The 19,154-nt window shown below is 40.5% G+C and overlaps 1 protein-coding gene across 4 annotated transcripts in view; it reads right to left on the bottom strand.

Moving 5' to 3' along the window:
- Positions 1 to 2,132: 2,132 nt before the first annotated feature.
- PCGF3 (polycomb group ring finger 3) overlaps positions 2,133 to 19,154 on the bottom strand; it is a 124,405-nt gene continuing 107,383 nt past the window's right edge. For 3 of the 4 annotated variants that reach the window (XM_027836238.1, XM_027836240.1, XM_027836239.1), the window contains one exon: positions 13,580 to 17,418. In XM_027836238.1, coding sequence (XP_027692039.1) covers positions 17,371 to 17,418 — 48 coding nt within the window. In that variant the 3' untranslated portion in view covers positions 13,580 to 17,370. Of the gene's footprint in view, positions 4,234 to 13,579; positions 17,419 to 19,154 lie in introns of those variants that run through there. The other variant, XM_027836241.1, reaches the window with a different exon arrangement.

Below are 19,154 nucleotides of genomic sequence, written 5' to 3'. Positions count from 1 at the left end.
TCTTTAAACACCCAGGTCTGCCCAGGGATATGTCCATCGGACTTGGTCCTGTGTGTTTATTTCTAGCCCTCCCCACCTTTATCTCTCACAGCCTCTTTCTAGTACTTTTCTGATCTCTCTCAATTCTCCAACCTTTCCCTGGCTCTGAGTCCCTTCCTGCATTAAAGGAAATCCTCCCCTAAACTCATTCCCCCTGTATTATTATAGGGGACTCAGTTTGTGGTTTTCCACAAGCAGATGGGGTGGGGCCATCTTTTAAAGAAGCAGGTGGGAGAGGGCAACACTTAACCCAAAGGAATGAAGCTCTAATGATGAAAGGTCAGTAACTAAAGTGGTACTGAAGCATATGAAGGGTAATAATAACAATAATGCCTCCTGTTTCTATAGTTCTTGAAGCTCCTTCCAGCACCCTTCTAGCAGATCATCGCCATGGATTTTCCTGTCTTGTCATTGAACTGTCTCCCCTTCAGAATGTGAGCTCCCTTGGGGGGATGGCTCTGGGTTTCTTCCCATTTTCCCATCTACAGGTTACCCTCATTTGTGTATATTTGGTGTCAGGGAACCATGAGGAGACAGAAGAGAAATGCATGATCTCCAGGAAAGAGTAATGTTATGAAGCATGGACCCCATATGTGTGGGGGAGATAGCAGTGCACAGGATGATCCTGGGGTAAGTGTTGAGGCAGAGCTTAGCAAAGACTTGTTGGTACTGATTCATTCCTTTCCCATAACCTGTCTCTGAAGGAGGCTGAGGGTTGGGAGTCCATGTCTCATTAATTAGAAACACAGAGGATAAAATGTTTATTTTTTTGAAGAAAAATCTCCCCAGGTAGATGAAGCCTGACATCTGCCCAGCTCAGATGTGCTTAAGCTATGGATTAGCCCAGTTCCAAAAACATCCTGCAAATGTTTGCTGAGGAGTGTTCCTGGCACAATGGCAAACATTGCTCAGACAGTGCTGGCTGCCTCAATTCCTGCAAGGCAGGAAGGTCAGGGATTAACCCTATTCCACAAAAGAGAAAACTGAGGCGAGGCCTAGGTAAGTGACTGCCCCACTGGAGTGGGGCCAAGGAGCTCCTGGGGATGACAATTAAGTGACCTTCCCTAAGCATCATCACACCCACAATCTGGACAATAGAGGTCATCCACTTTGTCACTTGATCTCATTCAATCAAGTACCTTGGCACAGGGGAGAGAGCCCTGGACTCTGGGGATTTAGGATAACTAGGGTCCCACCTCAGCTCTGTCACTAACTGGCTGGGGGACCCTAGGCAATTCATTTTGTTTCTCTGGAGCCTCAGTTTTTGGTTTTTTTTTTTTTTCATTTGTAAAAGGAGTTGGACCAGGTTGTTTTTTTTAAATAACATCATAGACTCTTTGGCAGTCTGTATAGACTGTATAGACTGGTATATAGACACTGGGTTTCTGTATCTGTGCGTCACTGTCAAATATCCTTGGTGCATGGGCCTATGCTGTCCATGTCACTGGTATGTATTCCCAGTGTTGTCCCGGGCCCCGATGCTGTTGGTGTATGTACATTGGGCTTCCATCCCTCCTATATCACTAGAGTGTAAACCTGGACTCCTATGTTTGTGCATCAATGACAGGTGTGCCCTGGGCCCCTATGAGAGAGAGAGTGTGTGTGTGTGCGTGTGTGTACTAAGCCCACGTCAGTGTATATTACTGGTGTGCAGCCTCTGTCTCTGCTGCTTTTATCTCCTCAGTCTCCAGAGTCCTTCTTCAAGCCTCTAAGAATGACATCCTCATCAGACTCGTTGGTACCTTTAGCCCAATCGTGGCTCACTATGAACAAGAATCTATGATGAAATTTAGGAATTTAGGAACTGCTAAATGGTACCAAGAGAGTCCTAATCCTATTACAGCAAAAGGACAAGGTGAACCACAGCATTCACTCTGCCAGGAGATCATAGCTCTCAAGGTGGAAGGGCCCTCAGAGGCCACTGAATTCAGCTCTCTCATTTTACAAATGAGGAAACTTAGGCCCAGGAAGTTAACTGGCCTAAAGTCACACAGGTAGTGACAGGCACTTGCTGCTCATCTCTGTAAACGCGTGGACCGCCTTCCCCATCCAAGGAGCCTACAAAACCCGAACAACCCTCCCCCCACCCACTACTGCCTGCAAACCCCAAGAACATTTGCCTTGTCCTTTATGGCTTACAAAGCACTTTCCCCAAGATCACCCTGAAGGTATGGGAGGCAAGGAATGCATGTATTATTGGCCTCTCCATTTTATAAATGTAGAAACCAAGACCTGGAGGTGTTAAGTGACTTACCAACGGTCACACGACCACTATTACAACTGGTACTTGAACCCAAGACCACTAGCCCACAACATCTTCTCTGTGCCTTGTGACCGTGAATAGTTTCCTAGCTGACAGTGCAGAGCTGGTGTTGTGGGGCTGAGTCAGAAGAGGCTGCTAAAATGACAAGCATCACCTTGGGTGGGATGGAGGAATTTGGACTTGGTCTTGGTTTAATTTATCAACTCACGGGTCGGTAGCCTTGGGCCAAGGTTGCCTGGCAGGCAATTCATTCTCAAGACTCACTAGTAGCGGAAATGCATGGGGGAAGTGGTAGAGGGAGAGTCCCAACCAACACACACAATACCCTCCATGAATGCAGAACATTTAAGAACACAAGTTACTAGACTGCGTGCACCCTGAGGGCAATTGTCCCCTCATTCTGATTCCCCAACCAGGCAGTATCTTAGGCAAAACTGCCCTTCCTCTGGGGTAAGAGGGGCTGGTAAGAGTAGGTACTGAAAGCTACCAAGGGGAAAGAAGGCAGTCCCATCCTAAGGGAAAAAGGGAATGGGTCTTCATTAAGAATCAAGATGAATTATCCAAGAGCCTCAGTGGGCCAAGCTTCAACCTCAGAGGCATTGTGATGGAATTGGGAAATCCAGTACTGGATAGGGAGACCAGGGGGGATGGGAAAGGAAGACTGGTCTATCTCATCTGACCCTGAACTTCCACCTTTTTATCTAAACTATGCATCTCCACCCTGCTCTCCTGCTGTCTGAAAGGAAGTTTAAAAAAAGCGGTTAGTAAACGGGCTCCCTTGGGTCTCCAGAGGTCCAGGAGTTCTTTTTATGGGTCCTTCTCTGTACCACTTTGTGTGTAGGGGTTGGGAGTGGGGGTCAAGTTCCTCCTTGTTGCCCCACTGTGTATAGAATTATGATTACAGACAGGGATTGGAGGTCAAACAGCATGGTTCCTTCCCCTAGAAGGCATGACAGAGTTGGGGGAGGTCTAGAGAATGGATTTTAGGGGGACGGGTGTGTGTGTGTGTGTTTGTGTGTGAAGTTAGCCCTATGAGGACACCATAGGAGGACTGTTTACAGTAACTCCATCTAACCTGGTAGGGATGCTGAAAGATGACTGCCCAGAAGAATGGTGGTCTAACCCCAGCCACTGCTCACGGTGAAGGTTTGTTTCATCAGAGCTTAGAGGCCCTGGTACAATAAACTTCTTGACAGCAGGGTCTGTCTTGGTTTCTGCATCTCTATCCCCAGGAGCTAGTATAGTGCATTGGGCACAGCAGGCATCTACTACAAGTCTATGGAATGGAACTGAATTGGGCCTCTGTAATAGCAGAGAAGTATTTAGGGGATTTGGTTGTCAGAGGAACCCCACCCCCAGCGACTGGTGGTCTGGGCCCTCATTCCCTGTCTTGTGTATCCTGGCTCTGGTCCAGGGGAGGAGTGTTGTGTCTTCTGCGTGCCCTGGAGAGCAGGGCCTCTTTGCAGGCCCCTTGGCCTGTGTGTACTGGTGAGGGGATGGAGAAAATTGGACTTGGCCTAAGGTTAGTTCATTAACTCATGTGTCAATGGCCTTGGACCAAGGTTGTCTGGCAGGTCACCCAATTCCTGGCTTTCTGCCTGAGATACAATACTCTTAGGCCCACAAGTAGCGAGAGTCCATGAGGAGGTGGTGGACAGTGAGTTCCAGCCATCACAAGTTGCTGGCCCTGTTCCCTACACAGTCTGGGATCCTGCCCACGCCTGGGTTCCCAACTTCTGTTCCATCACTGGATGAGAATGCTTTTGACTCTTGGTGTTGGCCTTAGCGTGTGCCCGTCCCTGGTGCTTGATTCCACTCTGTTCCTTGTGGCCTGTCAGCACTGTGATAGCAGGACCTCTTTGGGTTTCAGCATCCTCAGAGTTCATGGTGGCCAATCCCAAATTCAGCAGCAAGGTCAAGGCAGGAGCACCCTGCAGGTGGAACAGATATATGTTCAAAGCATCTTCCCCTCATCTAGGGCAAGAGGAAGGGAAAGGGGCCAGGGAAGGACCAGGGCAGCTTAGCAGCATGATGACATGCTGTACCAAATAAATCACTGGTTTTACAGTGCTACTCTGATCCCACCTGTTCATAATTCCTCACTGATGAGGGCAGCATCTGATGGTATGACTGGAAGATGATCAATCCAGTGTATCCTAATAAGCCTGGGCAACATGGAGCTAGGATGTGCAGTGATAGCCTTGGGACTGGCTGGATTTTAGTTCTTTTTCTTGGCTTAGATTATAACCAAACCACTTCCTGTACAGGTAATTTGCTGCTCAGAGCCTTTAATTCTGAAGAGTGCCTGAGAGCATTAAAATGAAGGGTAGCACACTCTTAGAGAATATGATTTAATCCATGCCCAGATCTACAGCATGAGTTGAGATAACTGTGGAGTGCATGCAAAATCTATGCTGCTACCACAGTGAGGAAGGCATGGGAGTTGTTCTGGGAGGCTGCTGCATTAGCCTTTCCCACTCATAAAAGTAAGGAAAGCCTAGGCTACTGAGTTAGTATTCCCAAACAAAGCCTTGGTTTATGATTGCAGAACTAAATGTGTTGACAAAAAAGGAGAGTTGGTGAGACCTCATCCATTAAATTAATAAGCATTTTTTAAGTGCCAAGCATGTGTAAAGGTACTTCGTAGATGCTGGGGACACAAAGACAAATAGGACAGGGTGCCTGTCCCCAGGGAGCTTACATTCCTTTGGACAGAACCCTGCAGTTCTGAGAAGTCTGTTTATGTACATGGAAAGTTGTTTGGGCATCTAAACAACCCACCCCCTGATTCCATTCATTTTGGGGTGGGTGGGGGTCATTTCCCAAATGATATGGCTAAACTCTATAAATACAGTGGCTTTCTATGTATGTCTGTGCATCTTTTTGTGTGTCCTGGGATAAAAGGTCTTATGCAGCAGGCTGAACCACAAGCTACCTTAAATCTTGGACGCAGAATAAATACATCAAAGGACTGGGCAGGGGCGGCGATAACGCCTTGTCATTATTTCAATGGTAAATGCATCCTTTTTGACCCCTTCTCTACCCTCTTGGGCCTCTGACAGAAGTCATGGGATATAGGCCTGTGCCACAGTGGGAGTAGCCTGAGACCCCAATATATTTACCAGATGTCCTTTGAAGCCCTAGCTGTAGGCCAGAAAAGCAAATGAAAGCACATGCAAATATGCCTAGCATACAATTTTTAAAGTAAAGTAAATCTGAAGTTCTTTCCAAATAAGCCCACATTTCCAACTGCTAACTATTTCTTGAATTTGTTAAAGCTGTAGGAAGCATTAAGAATGAGCATTCTATGGAGTAGATATCTGGAAAATCAACGACGAGAAAAGACAAGGAAAAGGTTTCTTTCCTCCTTGTGAGACCAATTCTGGAACTACACATCACATTCCTTTTGCCTGTGATGTTCTGAATGACAGGAGTCACCTGTGTTATCTGGTGGTGTCAGCAGGATGGTGTGCAATGACCTACCTGGCTGCTGGTTACAAAATGTGGAAAGCACATTGTAGACCCTAAAGCTCACAACACAATGATTAGGAAGATAGCTAACCTTACCAAACCTGAGACTTTTACAAGCTAAAGGGGCGAGCGAGGCAACTCCACAGCTCCTGTCCTGGGAAGTTCACGCAGTCCGTGGTCTAGCCAACTCTCCTGCTTGATGTTCCCCATATAAGGTGCTGGAGCTCTCCTCTCCCAGTCTTTACACAGGCTCTCCCCCATACCTGGAACGCACTCCTTCCTCACCGCCACCTCACAGAATCCCTAGCTTCCTTCAAGGCTCAGCTCGAGGGCTACTTCCTACCAGAAGTCAATTCTGATCCTCCTCATTTGCTAATGCCCCCTTCCTCCCCTGCCACCAACATGTTTCCTCATCTGTAAATGCCCATGACAGCACCTGGATTACCTACCTCATAGGGCTGTTGTGAGGATCCAGTGAGATCATGTATGTAATATACTTTGCAAACCTTTGAGTTTCTTATGATTTCTATGAAAAGACAGACTTTTTCATGGAAGGCTACTGTAGAATTCAGGAACTATGACAGACCTCATAAGCAGAGCCTTGACAGCCAGTAATGAGTGATGGCCCAAATCCAAATCCAGACAGGAGAAACCATGAGAGTGGTTAGCCAAATGGAGTTAACTTTTTCAACTCAGCCACTGCCCTTGTCAATGTTTTTCTACATGTGCTAAAGGTTTGGGATATAGTCAAAACATAATTATTAAGTGCCTACTATGAGCCAGGCATAGTGTGACGCACTGGATGTAGCAGAGACATGTTCCACCTATTTGTTGGCCAATGTCCAGCATTGTTCTCTTATCTCTTGGGTGTTCTGTGCAAAAACATTAGAGCGACCTTAGGCTTAGCAAGGTCATAATTCATTGTCAAAAAGTAATTCCATCTCTTGCATACTCACCATACCCCTTTACTGAGTCGTCGTCCCTGCACTGTATCTGGTTTTGTGCTACCCTGGTATGAATTCCTAGAACTCTCCTGTCTGGAATCTGACTTTTGTGGCCCATGCCCCCATGAGATCTTCATGGTATCAGCTCAGCTTTGAACTCAGCTTGACTCAGGAACCCAGCAATTTTCACAGGACCTAGCCTGGGTTTCATTCCAGGTCCTGAGAAAAGTGCTTATGTTCGAACACGTAAGATCTCTGAGTGCAGGGACTATTACAGTATCCTCAGTCTAGAATAGTGCCTTGAATATAATACTTAATAAATGATTAAATTGAAAAAAATACTAGAGAATATGATTTCAAATACTAGGTGCTACACAGAATTATATAATTTTTTTGAGCAAGAAGGGAACTTGAGATGATCTAGTTGAAAGTTCACTTGACATATAAAGAAACTGAAGTCCTGAAATGTAATCTGACTTGCTTACTAGATAGCTAATGGTCTAGATCATACTGCCTCCTTCATATATATGCTTCAGTACATATAAAAGTTTGCATCAGCCACCATGATACTTCCAAAACAACAAACAATGAATGCCAAAATGACCAACCATCCTAAACTAAGATGAACAAAACTAAAAGATTACTGAAGTTACTCAACTTTGAAATTGTTCTGGCAGATTTCAGAATCTAGAGTGTGAAGATACCAGAAGATGCTGGAAGAAAGGCTCAAATGATATCCATATTATGCCTCTTGTCCTGGGCCATCTTCTTTGCTCTACCCTCTTGATGATGTCATCAGCTCCCATGCATTTATCGCCACTAGGCAGATAACACACAGATTAATATAACTAGCCCCAGTGTCCCTAATGAACTTCAATCCTGAATCACTAATTGCCTACTAGATATTTCAGACTAGATTCCCTAGAGACATTCCAAACACGACCAAGATAGAACTCATTATGTTCCCCGATATCCGCCCCCTCTTTCAAATTTCCTTATTTCTATTGAAGGCACCATTACGCCTGCCTCATAGGTTCCTAACCGCCTCCTTCAACTCCTTTCTCTCCTTTCCTGCATACAGCCAATTGGTTGCCAAATCTTGCTGTTCCTACTCCTATGAAGTCTCTTGCATCCTTTCTACTCACACAGCCACCACATTAGTTTAGGCCCTCAGCACCTCTTGCCTAGACTATTGCAATGGTACCCTATACACCTGCAAGATGATTTTCCTTTAATGCTGGGCTCACCACACCATACCCCTCCTACTCAATAAATTCCAGGGGCTCTGTATTGTCACTGGGATCAAATATAAACTCCTATTTCTGTTTCTTCTACAAGGCTCTCCATCTCCCATCTCTAGGCCTTTAGAAATGGGTCCTCCCCCATGTCTGGAATGAACTCCCTCCTTACCCTGGCCTCAGTGAATCCTATTTCCTTCAAGACGCAGTTGAAGCACCACCTTTTCTACACAAAGCCTTCCCATATTCCTCTCCAACCACTTGTGCACTCCTTCCCTATTGATGATCTTTTCTGCACTTCTTCAAAGTGCACTTCTACATGCATGTGTCTCTCCTGGTAGACTGCAAGTTCTCTGAGAACAGGAATGGCTTTATTTTTTGTAGCCTGGAACACAGTAGGTGCTTAATGCTTGTTGATTAGCTATGGCTCTTAAGGCTTACAGGTAGATTAGAAATTAAAATCAAAGTTTGAAATAGAGCCACATCAATACCACTTCTCTTGATTTCATTAGTCAAGGAAAATAAGTTTAAGAATGAGAGAATACCTAAAATGGAGACTTCCTAAAAAGCTCAAGACCTAACTATGTCTTGCTTAGAAGACGATGACAGTCGTTTGCTTCTATCCATTCTTTGTGGGCATACAGCAAAGTGTCATTCAGAGCAATGATCACTACGCAGAGTGAAAGATTTAATTCTGACTTCTTTCTGAACTCAGCTGGTTAAACTTGGTGGAAAAATTACAGAAGACTGATAGAATACCCTCTGAAATCAAAAAGTAGAATTTCTTTAAAATGCTATAAACCTAAGAACAATATCTGGATAAAGTTATTTTTTATAATGGAGGACAATTAACTAAATTAAACTTGCCAAATAATATTACTATTATGTGCACTTATTTCTGCAACCCTGCCAGATTCAATTTGTTTATTGGTACAGTGGCTGACACACAGGGGACATTTAAAAAAATGAAGACTCTCCTCCAAAAATCTGTTGGATTACCTGTCGGTAGCAAGTGTGTCCAGAAATTGTAAAAAAAAAAAGCCTTTGTTTTTAGTTAAGTCCAACATGGCACCCTAAAAACATCCTCTCTGAAACCTCTTGGAGTGTAAGAGACATTCCATTTCTGGGGGAAGCTGAAAGATTAGCAGTATACACTAGGACTACCATACCTTTCCCTAGTTGCCATAATCTTAGGAAGTCTGGCAATGATACAGGGAGCACGCATTAACTTATCATTCAGGTGAAATAATTTCCATAACCTTACCATACTCCACTGCCAAAGTAATCTTTCTTCTTAAGACACTTTCCCCAACTGCTTACCTGATGAAAGCCAAACTCTTTAGGGTGACATTCAATGTCCTGCATAATTAGCCTTTCTAACAAACAATCCACACTGGAGGTAACCTGGATTATTCATTCATTTCTCTTTGTTCCCTAAATTTGTCTCTACCTCAGTGTCTCTGTTTTTGCCATTCCCCACCCCTACCCCATCTCCACCTGCACTCTTCTCTGTCACTTTAGAGCCCCTCAGATGCCCTGACCTCTGTGAAAGTGATCTTCTCAACTGGTTCTGTTGAAAAGAACTGATCTTTTCCTCTTCAAAGAAAAAAAAAAAAGAGCATTCTAGTTTCTCTCCTTGGCATGTCTCACATTTTAATTTATATTATAATTCTAGCCCATTTGGTGGCCCAGTCACCTCCCTCACTAGACTGTAAAGTCCTCAGGGCAACAGGCTTTTTCATTCACCCTTGTATCCATTCCAGATAATCAAATTCTCTAGAGCTATACAGTTCTACACTGATGAATGATAAAATGTCTTTATATCTTCCAGTGCCTAGCACCTAATAAATGCCTTTGGAATGAAACAGAGAAGATGCTTAACAATAGTTGAACTCAGTTACTAGAATTTTGTGCTGTCCAAGATCTCTTAAAAGATCCCTTCCCATTAAAGTCTATACAAGTTCGATCAATTCCCCAATATTAGGCGAACTCTTTTCTACCTTATTAAAGACTTACAAAGAAAGCAATTCTTCCTAAAAAAAACTTCACTGTTCACGAATTTTTAATAGGAAATTATTCTATGGTTTGACACCAAAATCCAATTCAGACTTTTTCCACTTATAACCAGCACAAAAATCATAGAAATAAAATGCAATGGTCAAAGAATTTATTTTATGTCCAAATTAAAGCCTGAAACAATTAAATTGCCACATTATATATTATACACAAAGCAATACAAAACATTAAACTCAAACATTTTTTGTTTGTTTTCTCAACAGAGTATTTCAAAGGTCACAATCACAATAATTGCTGAGGGTGGTGCCTTTATCCCTTCCTGAAGTGAGGTATATAAGCATATCATTTCTACTACAAACCTGAGCAGATTTCATGCCATATAGACATGGAAAAAAACTGCCAACAAATATGCATTATTAAAGGTACATTTTATTTTATTTTTTGCTGAGGAAATGGCTTGTAGGTCATAGGCAAAAGGATTTAAGCTGATCATCCCAGCACAAAGGGAAATTACGTGATTTGTATGGCATAGTTATACTTCAATACATGACACATGCATAACGTATGTGTATTTGTGTGTTGTGTGGAAGGTGTAGGTAATGTCTACCAACCAGATTTATCAATTTCTACACTGATGTTTCTATTCTTATCCCAATGTAAACAGAACAACAGTAAACTGAGCTGCTGATAGATGTTCTCCTTAACTTGAATGTCTTAGGACACTGAAATAATAGAGTTCAATAATTTCCCTTGAGAATCAGCAAGCAAAAATAGATCACCTTGTAAGATTCAACAAATGCCATCATGGATCTTAGCTGCAAGAGTATGGAGTGAGAGAGAGTCAGAGACAAGGAGAGACAAAGACTGAGAGATGAACCCTCCCAGTGTTGGTGTGTACAGGTTCAGAAGTGACACCAATACTAGCCTGCTCTATTAGGCTGTTACCAGAGATGTTGCATTTTGTGGGCATGTACTATTATAATAGGGTTCTATTTCACATATATAATTAAATATCTTATACATACACAGAATTATGCTAGATCAACAAAAACTTCCTACATACAAAAACACACTGGTCTACAGGGGAGAATAATAATTTAATGGCTGCAAAACAAAAATATGGGAGATGGAAGAATGCAGTATTATAGAAAGATGTTAAATTTGGAAGTTGCATCCTTATCCACTCTTCACCAAAAAAAAAAAACCAAAAAAAAACCAAAAACTTTTTAGGGCCATCTCTTTATTTCCACCATTATTTACTTGGGCAATTAATGTCTAACAACAGACCCATTCTCTCTTTGCACATAATCAGCATTAATGTTTAGTAGATGTTATATATGTATATGTGTTGAAGGAGGGGAACAGAATGTCTAAAGGCTTAAGACCGCAGCGGTGACCATTTTATTTTACAATAGCAACCTAGTAGCAGAAAATAAGTTCTTTTGAATCTCCCAATATGAAAAAAAGCAGCAAAAGTGATATAATTTTGAAAATTTACATTGCTGTATGCAGATACTGCAAAGAAACACACCCAGCGTAACATCTGCTTTGTAGCTTACTATGATGTCCTAGAGCAACAAATTCTTTTACACAGAATTTCAGACATAAATCTTGATAACCATAAGAGCTATTAAAGAACTTACCAAATCAGCCAAATAATTGGCTTGAAATATGGCTAAGTTTACTTTTCACCCTGGTTAATGGCCCTAAACCTTTTAGAAGGCATAACTAGCCATTATATTCTCTCTTTCCACTAACTAAATTTTCTGCCAAAGCAAACAAGACTGTTATGTTACTTATTAACCTTTGAAAATTAAGGATCTGGTCTGAGTATTTTTTTTTCCTCCTTTGTTCAGTGCAGGTGACAGAATAGTCCATTCTAATCAGTCAGCACATCTACAAGAACAATTAGAAATGCTACCATTACTGTTTTTGAGAATATTTTCACTGGTGTACATAAACTGAAGACCAAAGCATCCAAATTCTATTTTTCTCTCCATGTAGCAGATGAACAACATTTGTTGCTTTATGTACAGTTTCTGCCAAGCATTTGGCACAAACATTTGGCCAACTTCAATGACGTTTTAGATGTAATATGACATTTTACAAATGTCAGTGCTAAGAGCGAGCAGCAAAGGTACTCAAACTGACAAGAGGGCTGAGATGTGTGATCACAGAGGTGTGGAAGATAGATTAAATACTGGCTGAACTAAAGGACAGGGCTCTAGTAATGGTTTGTATTAGCAGCGAACAGCATTTTTGTATTACCAATGTATTATATTAGGAAATCATTTTTGTAATACTCTTATACAAATTTTGGATAATAAACTTCCAGCCTGACAGAAATTTAGTGAGCTTTTTTTTTTGCTTTTATTACAAGCATATAATATTAATTGGCAAAACACTGAATACAAGCTTCACTATCATAAAATCAAAACATTAAGCAATATTCCAAAAAGATTTTTAGACAAAAAACTAGCCACCAAGAGTACAAAAATTACACAGCAACACAAAGCATAAAAAATGTAAACTTTCAAACGAAACAGTCAAAAATATCTGTGGTCTCATTTCTCTAGACTGCAATCGTTTCAGGTCTTTCTTTTGCCACACAATGATGTTAAAGGCTTAGTGGTTGCAATGTCAATTGTCTTGTACTTCTAAATCTGTCTCATCTGAGAAACTGCTTTCCTTATGCCCAATTCAAAGTTATTGGGATGTTCATTTACACCAATGCTTTACATACATTTTAAGCTAAATTCAAACTTCAGCCCATTCTTCAAACATAAGCTTATATATGAAGGAATTAAATGTAATGATAGCACAAACAAAATGTAAATATGCACAACTTTTTTCTAAACCTTAATCTTTTCAGAGATGAAAATTTACCAAAACAAACCAAAATTCCAAGCCAATCTGATGTTCAATTAGTTTAATGCTCTCTCTTCAAACTTCATGTTTAATAAATAAAACAGAAAAAATTAAATATAAAGACCTAAGTATAATTTGGATGAAGATTTATAAATCCTGACTCCCAATTTCCTTTAAATCAAAGCAAAGAAACACATTAGTTATGTTAAGGTCACACCTATGAGGTGGTGGAACTATGTAGTTACCTGAGGAAATACAGAAATGTGGATTTTTCTTTTTCTGTAAAATATACAGTTTAGCTGTCTGCATTAAGTTTCTTTTAAAATACTTTTAAGTATAAATTTATCAAATATTCATATATGTTGATGTATAAACTGGTTGACTTGATCCTATATAGCATTTAGTTCAATGGTAAATTTCATAATTACTGTAAAATACAATTATATTTATCTTCTATTAGAAAAAGTCCAATGAATCCCCAAAGATGTTATTATAAAGACAAGAGCCAGGTAAGCTTTCAAAGACTCATTGCCTACTGGAAAAAATAGCACCATCATCCTACAGTCTGATATTTTACATGGTCCCATATCCCCAGAGGTTGTAGCATTGTGTATACGATTGCACAACCAATAAGACAAATATTCCCAGGTTAGATGGTTCACAAAGATACCAGACATAACAATGGCACAAAGCAATGTCAGACAGGTGGCCAGTCTTGCAGAACACGTCCACACTTCACATTAAGGTTTCTTGCCTAATCATTTATTTTTAAATATTGCTGACAGGTAGTTCTTTCACACGTGCATGTGCACACACACACACACACGTACACACGCACTATTTTAATCTCATAATGTCATTCTTACAATCAGAAAAAGAAATAAAACATGAAAAAGCAAACCCAAGTAGCTGGATGTACACACTTTAAAATCCCACCTACAATTAATTACCTTTCAGTTCAGCAGTGAGTAGATGCTACATTGCCATTCCAACATAGGTCTAATAAATGCACGTTTGAACCTATTGCACAGAAGCAGAAGTCATGCTCTTCATCCACATAAACAAAAACATACAAATCAAAAGCTACTCAAGGTAAAAAGAAGCTTGTAAAACATCTCACAATTTCATTTTATATGCCCGTAAATAAAGCTGGACCACGGAAAACAAAATATTTGGATGGCAAATTATGATAGAAGGCTTAAAATAGAATAAATAATTTTATAAAGTTAAGTTTTCTTTTTTTTTAAACCCCCCAAATCTTAAATTCAATATTATATATTCTATCTGAATTCTCTATTTTCAATGAAAACTCTATCTAGTGAGACTAATGCCTGGGGAATCCGTCTCACTGCTGCTGAAGATAATTCAACAAGATAATTGAGCTGCAACTGTTTGACCAGCTAAATAGTGGTGAAAACTACTTCACAGTAACTCCACCTGCATGAAAGTACTGAACAAATCTGAATGATTATCCAAACACAAAGTGAGCCTGGCTTTCATTCTGGGGGCAAAAATGCACATTTTAAACAATTCCGCCTTGAATGAAATGTTTTTTGAAGCTCCATAGAAGGGAAGGAAGCAGGATCTGACTTTGAGGCTTCCCTCTGCCGGTGACATTTACTTAGGCACAGTCCCTCTTAGTAGAGAAAGCTACAATAAGCTAAGCCAAATGGAGCAGAAAACTCCCCAAGGAAAATAGTCCTGTTGTGAAGAGATTTTGACATGATGCAATTTTATAAAAATAGGTACTTTTGCCACTGAGGTTTTATCGGGTTAACACACTTACAAAAGCAGAGTTAAACACAATAATTAATAATCAATAACCAGTTAGAGATGTTAATACTGGCTTCCATATATTACCTACATATCTATACATAGATTACCTATATTTAAACATATTGACATAGCACCATAGCAAATTCAAGTGATTTTAAAGATAGCTACAAACTTACAAATATGTATAATGCAGACTGTTATGAAGCCAAGTTACAACTGACTGTGAATTACTTTTAATCTGAATTTGCATGTTGATACTGTTTAATCCTTTCTCAGTTTCATCACACAGGAAACTACCCAAGTTTTAAACGTTTTGCTTAAAATGGCATTGCAGTAATTTCTAGTCTTGCAGAATGCTTCAGCAGATTATATATTTTGAGGTAGACAGGTAACATTTATTATATATACACATATCTAATCATTAAACCCTCATATGATAAATCTGATTTGGATGGGGTATCAGGCTATGAGCTTGGGTAAGTTAACAGTTCAAACCATACCAGAAGTGAACTTAACTAGATTTATATAAAGAAGCTGATTTTAAATAGTCTGAATTAATAAGTTTTGTGTTTAGGTTTTAATTGCCTAATTTATGGTCAAATGGATTGAATTGATTTAATTAGCTGTTAGCTAAGAATGAAGTTGCGTTAATTATTAATTCCTTCCATTTCATGCATATGAAACATGAAATGGGAAGGAAAAAAAAGGAGGTGTACGAAGGAGCCCAATTATACCTTCAAAAATGAATTCATGAACTCCGCCACCAAAGATATACATGCTGAGAAAGATAGTCTCCTAAGGGCCAGCACTGCCAATGACACTATGCTGGACCAAATACCCTAGAACCACAGGCTCCTCCTCGACCCCACCTCAGTTTCTGTTACCACTGAGGGAGAAAGGTGAACTGCACAGGATCTCCAGGTTCTCTGAGGATGATGGCATTCATGGTATGTTTTAAACTTGGATTTCTCCAGTTCACAACACAACAAAAATGGGGAGCAAGGAGGGAGGGATGTATCCAAAAGCACACCAGACTTGTGGGGGGTTCGTTTGGTGACTTCAATTGGGATTACTTCAGTAAATGGCTCCACTCTCACTCTTACTTAGACTCCAAATCACTATTTTTATAAATGTTTGTGTGTTGGCAAATAGGGGATGCTATTCTGTAAAAAGCCAAAGATACCCATGTTTTAGTAAAGAAAGGGTTTAACAAAACCATATACTGACTGGAGTTTTCAGCTTATCAAGTAAAAAGCAACTTCTATTGGTCAAGAATGACTAGAATTCATTCTGAGTCCTTTTTAACCTCTTTCTATACCAGTCAGCAGTCATAATGTGTAGCTTGCAGAAATCATTCTAGATGAACATTTACCATAGAGAATGCAGGCTGGGTACACATGCATACAAGGCAAAGCTAAGAAAGAAGGCAATCATGTGGGCAAATCAGGTAAAAATGTTGGCCTTTTTAGGCCTGTTTGGCCTAAAATGGACAGAAATTGCCTCATTTCTCTCTACTTCATCTTTGTGTAGCTGGGTACAGCCTTTAGGAGGCTTTTTTTTTTTTTTTAAACTTGGTAACTACCAGCTCAAGCCAAGACCTCAATGAAGCTTTAACTACTCAATTTGGTAGTTGCTACCCAAGACACTATCAATTAAATCAGGCCCCTAAATAAGAAACAGAATGCCATTATACCTCCAGATTACTAAAACATATGTGAAATGAACAGGGGAAAGGACAAATGTACAAATTATGGTATCGACACATTATATACTTTTTCCATAGAAATGATTAAAAGAAAACTAGAATTGTTCTGTAAGCCACTGTTAAAACAACTAAAAACAATATATAACACTCAGCTCTAAGAATGAAAACATTTTCTATTGCACTGTCTTCATGACTAGTGATATATTTTTTAAAACAAGTTACCTCCCAGATAAGAACAGATTTCTGCAAGCTCTAACTCTGTATGACACGTCTACCTTAAAATAAGTTCAAGTAACATATTAAGCACTTGTGAGTATTCTTGTTAAGTGATCTGATGATATTTTATGCTATATAGTAAAATATAGAGGCAAACTGGGGGAACTATTATCTTCCTTTTATTTAATATGAAAACTTTAATGCCATGATTAAATTATAAAATTAATGGAATTCCCTATTGATATGCTATTAAATAAAATCTTAATAAAAATCTTCTAAGTCTTCAGGAAGTTAAAGGCAACATAAATACAGTCAATCACCACCAAAAGGGATCTGCAGTGGCTTTGGAAGGACTGGATGAAAGCCAAAATATTGAGGCAAACAATGAAATCAAATTCATAAAATATACGGAAATTAATTCCACTTTTCAAGACATGGAAAGCAAGCAAAAGTAATTTGGTGTCAGGAAAGTGACAGTTATATCACTATTACATTTATTAATCTGTCCTGTGAAATCGCAGCAAAGAGACGAATGCTATTCAGCTACATAAAACTGTGAAGTGTTTTCATAATCTGTAAACTTAGTGCTGGTAGTGTCTTGTTGAGTTGTGAATTCTTTTTTTTTTTCGTACAAAAAGGTATAAATATTCTCTTTCAGAAATCTGGTTCCCACGTCACCCAGAAGAAAGATTCTGAAGTATGGTGTGCTGTGAGATCACTGGTCCTCCAGAACAATTCTACTGGGTCATGTGATGTGAGTTAAGTGATGCACTGAGAAGGTGCCTGGTGATAGTCTCTGCAAAAAACTCTGTCCCAAAGGACACTAAAGTTCTCTTACAGCAAGTCCATTTTGGGTCTGTAATGTAGCAGTAGAGGTGCTTTCTGTAAAAACAAACCCCCCCAAATAGCTAGGTTATTAATGGAGAAAGATAACAGAACAAAAACACAAAATAAAAATATCTGTTTGATATATAATGAAAGAACAAACTAAAGAGTTCTGTTTAAAAATGCTTTTACTATAAAGAATCAAATATGGTGCTAACCAAACATGAACATTTTTGATTCTCTGTAGTCATGAAGCCCAACAAAGTATGGGATGAGAAGAGATCATCTCCTTTTTTGTACCTTTCATCATTAGACCCCTGGTGGTTCCTTTCGGCCCCAGAGATCCCAGTTGTGATAATCATAAGATCACAGACTGAGGCCTTAATGGTCATCTAGTCTAACACTCTTGTTTTACAAATAAAGAAACTGAGGCTTAAGGTTAGATAACTTGCCCACGGTCACATGGGAAGGAAATGGCAACTGCCAGGATTCTAACCCTGGTTCACCCCCCCCTCCCCGGTTGCTATAGATGCTGCATTCTTCACTCGACTGCTCTGACTCTCTTCTTCCCAGTCTCCTTATGTCACCTGAACTGTCATCTCTGCTATAAACAATGGGGCCCGTCCTTCCCACCTGCCCAGAGTCAACAGGAAGCCAGCCAGGCTTCCTGACACCACCCACCTCAGGAGCTCCTTCTTAACCCCTCCTCTCCCTCTCTGGGATTTTTAGGGTGACCCATGCTACACCTAGCAGCTTCGTATACTTTTCCTGACTCCTCAAGGGGACTGCAGTGGTATAATTTATTCCAGGAAGCTGTGACAATAGTTGTCTGCATGAGGTAAGAAAAAGGAAATGTTGGAAGGAGAGAGGTAAGTGAGTGAGTGTGTGTGTGTGTGTGTGTGTGTGTGAGACATCTGTGTGCCTCTTTCTGTACTTAATGTTCTGTGAAAAGCTCTTTTTAGGATGGATGGCTTATATGCCATTGAGGTGTAAACTTATCCCCTGGCTTGAGTCTTGGAAGAGGTGGCGGGGTTCTCATGTAAAAGGTGAGGAATAGATGAAGAAAAAGGAAAGGATCCTACTGGTGCCCCTCAAATGCTCTCGGTTCCCAGAGAAGGAGACAGAGGCAGAGGAAGCATGGCTATTCAGTCAGGAATCTTTACTGGCAAATGTTCTGCTGTGGGTCTAAGACTCCTGAAAACAAACCGCCCCGGGGAAAGTAGCTGTAATTGTCTGACCACGATGTGCCCAGCAGCTATTCCTTAACTGTCCCTGAGAGCAGCCCTTTGCAGACCTTGCCACAGTGGTGGTAGTCGCACCCCCAGAATACCTCTGGACCACACTACCTGCAATAAACAGAAGTAACCTTGACTAACCTTTGATGCTTCATAGGATAACACACCCTGTAGGTATTTTTCTCTTGGGGTGACCAACCTTTGCCAGCTGCTACTTGCAATACTCCAAAGATAGAAATTATCTGAACCTGTCAGTTCCCTTACTGGAGAACTCTGTTCTCAAAAGTGATGAGGCGCCATGTTGCAAAAGATCTCACTCCTTCACTGAGGGAATTCCATGCTTCTACAAGCAATCCCCTGGATTTGTCCTTTTTAAGCATATGCCTGATGTTTGCTCTGCCAACCAGTACGAAAGGAAAGGAAAGGGGCTACAGGTGAGATCTGTTATCAATTTAGCCTTGTAACTAGCCTCTTGACTAATGCCCTATCAAGTCCCCACAATCTAACCACACTAATTTGGGGGCTCCAGTAAACTGCATGGCTTCAGCAGTATTCTGA

The sequence above is a fragment of the Vombatus ursinus genome, unplaced genomic scaffold (assembly GCF_900497805.2).
Source record: "Vombatus ursinus unplaced genomic scaffold, bare-nosed wombat genome assembly UNPS02014818.1, whole genome shotgun sequence".
In the NCBI taxonomy this organism is placed as follows: Eukaryota; Metazoa; Chordata; class Mammalia; order Diprotodontia; family Vombatidae; genus Vombatus; species Vombatus ursinus.
This window is presented reverse-complemented; position numbering and strand designations above follow the sequence as displayed.